The 9,577-nt window shown below is 31.5% G+C and overlaps 1 protein-coding gene across 1 annotated transcript; it reads right to left on the minus strand.

The window, feature by feature from the left end:
• Positions 1–854: 854 nt before the first annotated feature.
• Positions 855–6,152, minus strand: LOC120086227 (rab3 GTPase-activating protein non-catalytic subunit). The gene is made up of 8 exons (XM_039042773.1): positions 5,620–6,152; positions 4,516–4,650; positions 4,129–4,320; positions 3,941–4,002; positions 3,633–3,790; positions 2,243–2,391; positions 2,002–2,151; positions 855–1,213 (listed from the first exon to the last, which is right to left on the minus strand). The coding sequence occupies exons 1-8, from the start codon at positions 5,965–5,967 to the stop codon at positions 1,037–1,039; spliced, it is 1,371 nt and encodes a 456-aa protein (XP_038898701.1). The 5' UTR covers positions 5,968–6,152; the 3' UTR covers positions 855–1,036.
• Between the last annotated feature and the right edge of the window lie 3,425 nt (positions 6,153–9,577).

The following is a 9,577-nucleotide window of genomic DNA, read 5'->3' on the forward strand; positions in this document are numbered from 1 at the left end:
GGAATTCCATCGTTAATTTAACGAATGACGTGGTCTGTGGTTGGTCCGAAATCTATCTTCCAACACATTGAACTAAGCTCATTTTTACTACATTTAATTTCTTAGATTACGAAACAAATATATATATAACATTAATACATGGTTTACAGTCTGGGATAAATATCATAATTATTTTGGTCTGCTACCATTTTTTTTTTCCATTCTTTGAAAAGTTGGTCAGATACCATTTGTAAAAACTATCATCAAGCACATTAAATTTGTGACCAAAAGCTTTTATTTTATTTTTTTAAAAAAAAATCAAACAATGTTTCTAAATAGATTCTATGGTATATTTGTAAATTGTAATTACTTAATTGTTTGGTTTCAATTTTTCTTTTAATTCAACCAAAAGCTTTAACCATCAAAGGTGATAATTAATGTTGAGTTAAATTTTTTTCGAAGTAAATGTCAATTATACTCGAATTGACATGATAATTATATGAACTTTTAAATCAATAATATAAATTTCTTTCAAGTTTGTTAAGTCATTGTTATAACTTGATAATTAATACTATTCTTTTTCTTTTCCCCGAAAGAATAATTAATACAATTCTTAATCCTTTTATCATTATTGCAAAATAGATATCATAGTTTCATTTCTAAGAATTATTTTGCTGATTTGCATAATACAATAATTTTAGATTTCAAAATATCACATATATGATAATCTCATAAAACTGACCACACATTAGTTAATCTAAATTCATAGATTTATTCATTACCATAATTGCAGTAAAAAGTTCTCTCATTTGATCAATTAAATTACTCTTTTTAATTTACTTTTTTAAACATTTGAAAGTCATTCTGAACAGACATTTAGATGGGAATCAAAGGAATCAACCGCCATTTTTGCTTTCAATATAGAGGTAAGCTATCTCATCAAAAGATTGGATAAACGAATCATAACTAGGCTTGAGAAGCAGCTCTTCAACAAACCAAATGGTAATGGGAAAGAGATTATTTTTCACTAGAGAAAACCATTCTGTTTCAAAGTTCATCATAGGGTTCGGTTTATAACAGAAATCTGACCAGAATCTCCGTTTAATAAGAAAACTTCCAATGGAACATAAGGGGAAGCCATGGACGATCCAAACCTCGAGGAAGGTTGCAGTAGTTTGCTACCCTTTGTACATCGAATGGTTCGGAGGCGACGCCCCGTTCTCATCTGCCATATCTGCCACATATCACATAAATCTTTTTGAGTCACTTGGAAGAAGCCAGTGCTTTAAATAGAACCAAAATGTGCCAGAAACATTTAACAAGATTCCACAGAAAAATGTCATTTATAGGCCAAATTAAAGTATATGAAGCAACGGGATAAGTGCATAAGGTAACTAATGTATGTATCCATGATTATAGGAACTTTTGCTCTTTTGCTTGCAGAATTATAAACAAAAGGATTATCATTTTTATGCTCAAGAGGTTTTCCTAGGATTTATTCTAGCGTGGTGGATAGGCTCTCCTTACACTCGTTGTTTTCATCTACTATTAGCTAAGAGTAACCAAGTTAATAATGTCCATTAACAACTAAGAAGATGATAGAAATGCCATTAGGATAAAAATAGGGATATTAATAAAGTAGGTATAAGGGGTATGTTAGTAATTAGTTAACAAGTTTGTTAGGAAAGTTCTGTTGTAAATACGAGGAGGTAAGCATTATCTTAGTGAATGATTTAGGACTTGAGAGAGATCTCAAGAGAGGGAGGGTCCACGTACCTTGAACACTTGGTTTCCCTTGTAGTTTGGTTATTTTTTAACTTTCAATATATTTGAGTTCGGTTATATGGTTGTGTTTTATCTTCTAATTTTGCAAATCATATTAACTTTCTCGTCAAAGTCTGGTTTTTGACATGGGGAAGATCAAGCAAAACTTAACAGTCAGGAATCTTCAAAAGATAGATAATAAAACTTTTCTTGAACAAACGTAAAGAGTAAACTCAATTTATGAATGGAAAAGAGTACCTCAACTATCCCCTTTCTTGGTGCATGAATAGCCAAACACAAGCAGTAATCATTTTTTGATGGTTCATAATCTATGGAATTAGAACTTGACGATGCAGTATCTCTATTGACTAGCATCTCCATGAACAGACAGTTAGCATCACGATATCCCTGTATTTTATTTTAAAGGGTTTGTTAGAAGAAAGAGGGACCAAATGATGGAAAAGAATTTACTTTAAATCATTGAAGTTTAAAAGATGACCTTCCATAGCCGCACCACCACAAGTGCCTGCGTGTCTAGGAGCAGTATTCGACCCAGTGAATCTGTAATCGCTGCCAATGTACCGCTTGGAGACAAAGTCAATTTCTCACCCTTTCTTGGATGGTCCTTCAGGCACGTCAAAGGAGAGGCTGCAGCAATCATGATGCCAAGAAGTTCCTAAAAATTTTGTAAAAATAGTACAATAGCTGATGCGTAGTTGTTAGAACACTCGAGCAACATGTAATGTAACTAACAGTGACATGAACTCAAGATCTAGATATATCAATATCATATGAAACTTGCATCTTTATCATATAACTAAACAGAAATTGAAAAGTGTACAACAAATTTCTCTATTTAAGCCCCCATGATACTAATCTCAGGACTTATAAAGATAAAGAAGGAAAAAGACAAACTAAAGACAACAGAAAGCATAATAATAAAACTTTAAAACTAGCTTTGACACGGTATTCCCAACAATTGGATTTTCGTCGAGACATAATCAAAGGCTCTATAAGTGCTCAACAACGTAAAACAGTTACTTGGAAACTGTTTCAAGCAAATGTGTACATTCTTATCTTTTTTTTTTTTTTGACAGACTAGACAAATCTTATTTTTTTTCCTTTTGATATTCCTAGTCTAACGAAAAGACTTTTTAGACCTTGGATATGGACAAACACATAATTGACTATTTTGGATAATAGAGAAGAAAAGACAAGCGAAAATCAGAAAAAAGAGGCGGACATAAGAGAAAAGCAGAAAAGAGAGGAAAAGGCACGTATAGAAATAGAAGAAGACTGGGATAACATTCTATTTGCTCAAGTAATAAGAGTTTTTTTTGTTAGTAACTCAATCAATTCTTACAAAATATATTGTCTTACAATCATTGATAATAGCTAAATATCTAATCTGTATGCTATTATTTCAATTTCCTGAATGGTCCGAGGATTTTAAAAATTGGAATAAAGAAATGCATGTAATGTGCACCTATAATGGTGTTCAACTATCAGAACAAGAATTTCCAAAAAATTGGTTAACGGACAGTATTCAAATAAAGATCTTATTTCCTTTTTGTCTGAAAGCGTGGCACACATCTAGGTTACAATCTCCTAATAAAGATTCAATAAAAAAGAAAGGACAAAAAAACGATTTTTGTTTTTTAACAGTTTGGGGAATGGAAGTTGAACTGCCTTTTGATGTATGATGAGCTCAATGTTTAACTTCTTAGATGCTTAAAGCTACCTATCTGTTCACAATGACCAATACAGAACTCGATATCTTTGCACGTCGAGCTTGCCTGACAAAATAATTAGATAGGAGATCCAGCGAAACAAACATAGAATCTTAGGAAAATAATAATTGATTAAATATTGCAACAAACTATTCGCACCTCGAGCAAAAGCTTGACCCTTCACATCTGGCTTTTTAGATGTTTTTGGTTCACTTCGCCAAATCAATTTTGAAAAGGAAGCTATTGTTGAAAATGTTGCAGGGACAACTTTTGATAAAATGGCTCCAACTAAAGACCTGCTTTTGTCTTCAGAAAGTCTTTTACATGATGCCACCAAACAAAGTAAAGCAAATGTCACAATAATTGACCAGATTCAACTATAATAGTTTTATCGCATTGATGAAGATTAATTCCATTATGCACAATAACTTGATAAGCATAAATAGCAAAAGACCAGACAACCTGACCTGAATGCTGAAATTACAGCATCCTCTCCAACAGTGACTGCACAAAAATAACGTTCACTTGACTGCCCAACAATAAAAGCAGCTGAATTCAAATACCAGAATAATTTCAGAGAGCTTCCACGATATAAGCACTGCTCCTAGAACAATCTCCAAGTTGTTCCAATGAAATAAAAAACCTATCTCTTTACCTGGAGCTCCATCAATGGAGGAGGCATAACGCCAGTGATTGCTGCATCTGCACAAGCACCGTATTTGCTGACATTCCATACTTGATAAGCTAACTTTTCAAAAGAATTTTCAGAATCCTCCATATCCCACCGGTCTGATTTTGGATCCCAAAACCGTGCATTTGATTCTTGAAACCACTTTTGCAGTGTATTCTGTCACCAAAGCATGTAGAAACTAACATCAGAGTCCTCAAAAGGAAAGAAAATTTATGAATTATGGACGACTATAGCTCCACAGCACAATCTATAAATCCCAAGAAAAAGCAGCACAATAATCTAAACCTCCTCTATTTGCCAAGATCAAATTCATATTTTCAAGATTAGTAATTAAAAAGTGGTAGCAAGAACCTGCATATCAGATCCTTCAATTCGAGCAATAACACCTGGCATAGCAATCGAAACCTCCTCGAAAGAAGATCCATGGGATAAATCTCTCTTCGAACCATGAACCCTAATCTTTATAATTCTTCCAGGATGGATCATCTAAAAGCCCACAAATTGGCAATAAATTCCATCAGCATTAAAAACCAAAAATGGGAGCCATATTCGGTGTCATAAAAAATTAAGTTTCCAGCAAAGAAAATACTAAGTTTTGCAAGCATGTAATGCTTGAATCTAAACTAACATAGCTGCATTACTTATACTAACAATGAGCACTTTAATCAAAATGAATAAAATTCCAAGTCAAGAAACCAAATATTATTCATCTGATATTTTCCCTGCAGGAGGATTGACGATTAAATACATTTTACTCCCATGCATTTCCAGTAGAAAATCATCTTGTGTATCACCTTTGACTAAACTAAGGTTTTAACTTGAAGCATACTTAGGTGAGATTCTGTCTCATCCTTTTACTCTTTTTTCCCTATAGATGCATGAATTCAAATACACTCCTCAAATAATATTAGGCAATTGCAAATTTTGTGAAGTCTTGAAGATATAAAGCCCGGTAGACTACCAATAAATCCAAATGAACGCCAATAATCATAGTAGCATCGGGATTTTAAACTACCAATACAGTGTTCAAATAATTAGTGCATCTACCATTCCACCAGCATCTTCCCAGGTGAAAGATCATACAAAACCTACAAGTACTTCCATAATTATCATCTTTCTTTTAATGAGAAAACTGTACACCCATTGAGAGAGAAATAAAAGAATCCACGGGTAAAAACCCCCCAAAAAGGAGCCAACCAACAAGAAAGGTTCCATAATTACACATCTTAAGCGAATACGCTTCTAAAACAGTTGTGAGCTTGTGAGCTAAATTATAATGCATTCTTAATCAAACATTTCCTTCATTTCGTAGAAATCAGATTTTTTATTTTTGTCATAGATTTAAGAACAATGATCCCATGAAAGTTTCTTAAATTTCAGTTCCCCCAATCAGCTTTTCTGGTGATGAAATCAACATGTCAACACGATCAAAAGCGAGAAGAGTGGCTGGATTACCTGTTTGAGAATCAAATCCCCACTCAAGGAGTAAATCAGCAAATACCCACAAGAAGTCCCGACCAAAAGCACCTTAATTTCATCGAACACCAACCATTCTAAAGCGGAGATGTACTCCGCTTCGATTGGAGACAAATCAGAAGGCCTGATCTTCGCCTGATATCCATCGGAACCGGCCCAACCAAGAACAAGAATGATGGATCGATTGGCCAGCGCCAAAGAGTGGGAATCGAGGGCGCATAGAAGATTGGGGTTGTCGACGAGCCAGCCTTCCTTTCCAGCGCCAAAATCAGCAAGCTCCTCGCAAGCTATGCAGCCTAACTCCGTCGTGAAAGTTCGTCTCGCCATTGCCGGAAAAAGGACCTTGAATCCTATGCTTTAATGGAGATGAAATTGAAGCAAACCCATGATGAAGATTTGAGTTGGAAGAGATCGAAATTATTGACAACTTTTGCAGGAAGAAGCGTGCCTGAGGAACACGCGTCTTATTCGTATTTCCAAATCTAAACTGCGAAGCACAAGAGAACGAGTAATGGTATTAATTTAATATGTAATTTTTACACAAATCTTTTTCTAATTTTGTCCATTTTATTTTTCTTTTAAATTTATCGATAAGTTTTCTAGGTTTTCTTATTTTCTAATCTGAAAATTCTATGAAAAAATATTTTCAAGAAGGCGTTTGGAGCAATAAGTTAGTTATTATAATCCTAAATTATTATAGTTAGTTTGTGTTTGGAGCTTAAATTATAATAGTATGTGTTTGAGGTATAAACTATTTTAGTTTGATAATGGAATAGTAAATACTATAATAAATAATAAAAAAATGATAAATGTAAAATAGTAAAAAATGTAGTAAATAGTAAATACTCTAACACATAAAAGTTTTGAAATAGTGCTGACTTAGCTGGTTAAGGGTTTTGAAATAGTTTTTATAATAGGTGGTTATTATATTTTGATGATAATCCTTACCCCAAACGCCTTCTAAATTTTTATGGTTAAACTTGAATTTTAGCACAAACAAAACTATAATGTCATAGTGAATTTATTTTTAAGTGATAAATGTCATGTACTCAATTTGACATTTATCTCTATAATTATTATGATAAAAAAGACGAAACTAAAAAAAAAATCAAATAAATAAATATAATGTAAACAAGTGAGGGAGTAGTCATAAGTATACGCATTTATATATAATTGTACTGTTTTCAAATATAATAAAATGAGTCAATTTATTTATAAATATAGTAAAATGTCATTATCCTAAACAATGATAATGATAGACGATAACATTTTGTTATATTTGAAGATAAGATTTAATAGTTTTAATAATTATGCTATATAATTTCTATTTGCATTTCAACTACTTTCTTGGAGTGCCAATAGTGTTTTTAGTTAGTATGTTTAGATAATATAAAAATGTGTGTAGTTGCTTTATTTTATCAATTAATGCATAGAAAATTAGTAATTTGATTACATCCTTGTGATTATGGTCGAAAGACTTGGAAGGATTCATTCCTCCTTTTACTAAAAAGCCATAAATTATATTTTTGTGGGTATGGAATAATAATAATTATTATATATCTATATATTTGACTATGTGTAGAGTGGAAACTTCATACGTCTAATATCGAAATCGATAGTATAAGATTTATATTGTTTGAGTTAAGCTTATTTTAATTTAAAATATTTTATAGACTTTAGTAGTCATTATTATTTTCATCAATATTCTTTATTAGAGAAAGTCACTCGAATAAATAAAAACTATCCAGACTACATTCATAAAATCCACTTTCTCATGTCCCATTCAGTAATATCTTTAAAAAAAAATAGTTTATAAACACTAATTTCACCTTTAAATTTTTTTATTTATTCTCTACTTTTTCCAATATTTTTTGTCGTTTGATAACTATTTAATTTTTTTTTTTTAGCTTTTGAAAATTAAGCTTATAAACACCTCTTCTTGCTTTAATATCTACTTTTTATCTATAATTTAAAACACAAAGTCAAAATTTGAAAACTTAAAAAAGTAATTTATAAGTTTTAAGATTGATACAAAACATGGTAAAAAATTTATAAGAAATAGGTTAAATTTTCAAAAACAAAAAACGAAATAGTTACCGAACTAGAAACATATAAATCGTAAGAGAAAATGAGTTTAATTTTAAAAATTATAAACCAAATACGAAATGATTACAAAATATCACAACTGCTGTAATAAAAATGAAAGAAAATTTTCTCTTCCAAATAAACAATGTGTCTACACTACTGGCTTACATACGAATAAAAGTGTCAAATGTGCATGCTCGAATATGAAAAACTTTTTATTTTACAATGAATATGAATACGATAGTCTCGAACTTATATGCCACTTATTTATATAAATAGGAAAGAAAGATATTTTTCAGATCCGACCCTATGGGATATAATCTATTAAACGACTACACCAATCCTAAGGATCCATAGGCTTAATTGCGGATCCAGCACAACAATAAAAATGTTTAAGTTGTTTCGTCTTAGATTTTTATTTCAATTTTGTATATCTAGCAAAAAGATACACAATAATATCTTTGTATTGTATTCGGCTCAATCCTTTTAGTAAAAGATTGGGCCGAGTTTAGAGTTTTTAATTGTGAAAATCAATTACAATTAAAAGAACGAAGAGTAATTACTGGATTACAAAGTATCCATTAACCTCAAATTCAAATTTGATCTCCTTCCATACTTCACAAGCACAGCTAGTTCAGGACTCCATTTACTAGCTTCACGGAATATTCATACCCTCACGAGCAAGATCACGTCCCTCATTACGAGCTTGTACACATGCTTCTAGAGCTACTCGTTAGCTACGGCACCAGGTGACATGATATAGAAATTTCAAACTAAAAAAATATAGGGCAAAAAAATTGTGTCCAATAGGATTTGAACCTATACCAAAGGTTTAGGAGACCTCTGTCCTATCCATTAGACAATGGACGCTTTTCATTCCAATTTATTTTTTCGTATTTTCCCCTCTCTTGTTCGTAAAAAAAAATGTGTGAGAATTCCGGAAATTGCGTATTCAATTCAATGATGCATTACATTAACTAATACATTACTTAAAATTAAGTAAATTGCAAATTTTGATTTGAGTAATTTAATTACATTATGAATTTATAAATATAAATGAAATTAATTAATACATTAATTTCATTAATACATTAATATAATATTAATAAATAATTTATTATATTTAAAATATATATTATAAAATATCAATCATAAGAATAAGATAAGCGGATAGCGGGAATCGAACCCGCATCGTTAGCTTGGAAGGCTAGGGGTTATAGTCGACGTTGATTCATCATTGGAACGTCTCTAATTCAAAACCGAACGTGAAACTTTGGTTTCATTCGACTCCTTTATGAAAGATGGATAAAATTCCTAAATGTAAGATGTAAACAAAAAAAAAAATGCACCCATAACATCTATGTCAGCCTTTCCGTCTGAATGCATTCAAAAGGACCCCGCTTTATAGATGATCCTATACAAGAGAAGATTAAACATCTTTCCAGGTATTTATTTCGTTCCCTATTTCTATTTAAAATAATCCTTAGGAAAAGTATTTTGTTTCCGCCGAGCTAAAAAACGATGTCGACGTCTCTAGTAAACCAAAGACATTGTTTAATAGCTATTTTGTTTTGCTTCAATCTCCCTTATACAAAGAAAAAATTGAAGATTTAGTTACGATTAGAAAAAATTCCACCTTTATCCATGGATCCCTTATTCCTTCAATTGGAAGTATTATCCAATTCAAGAAAATTATGTTTCGTAATTTCATGATCTAATTTTTTCAATTTCGAACTGATTTTTGGATACAAAGCATGAGAATTTATATTTTTCCTCGAATCTTTCATCGAGAGGTAAAGGATAAATCCTTTTAAGAAATAAAGTTTTTGATCGGAATATTAATCAAACAAGG

Source organism: Benincasa hispida, chromosome 9, assembly GCF_009727055.1.
Source record: "Benincasa hispida cultivar B227 chromosome 9, ASM972705v1, whole genome shotgun sequence".
Lineage (NCBI taxonomy): Eukaryota > Viridiplantae > Streptophyta > Magnoliopsida > Cucurbitales > Cucurbitaceae > Benincasa > Benincasa hispida.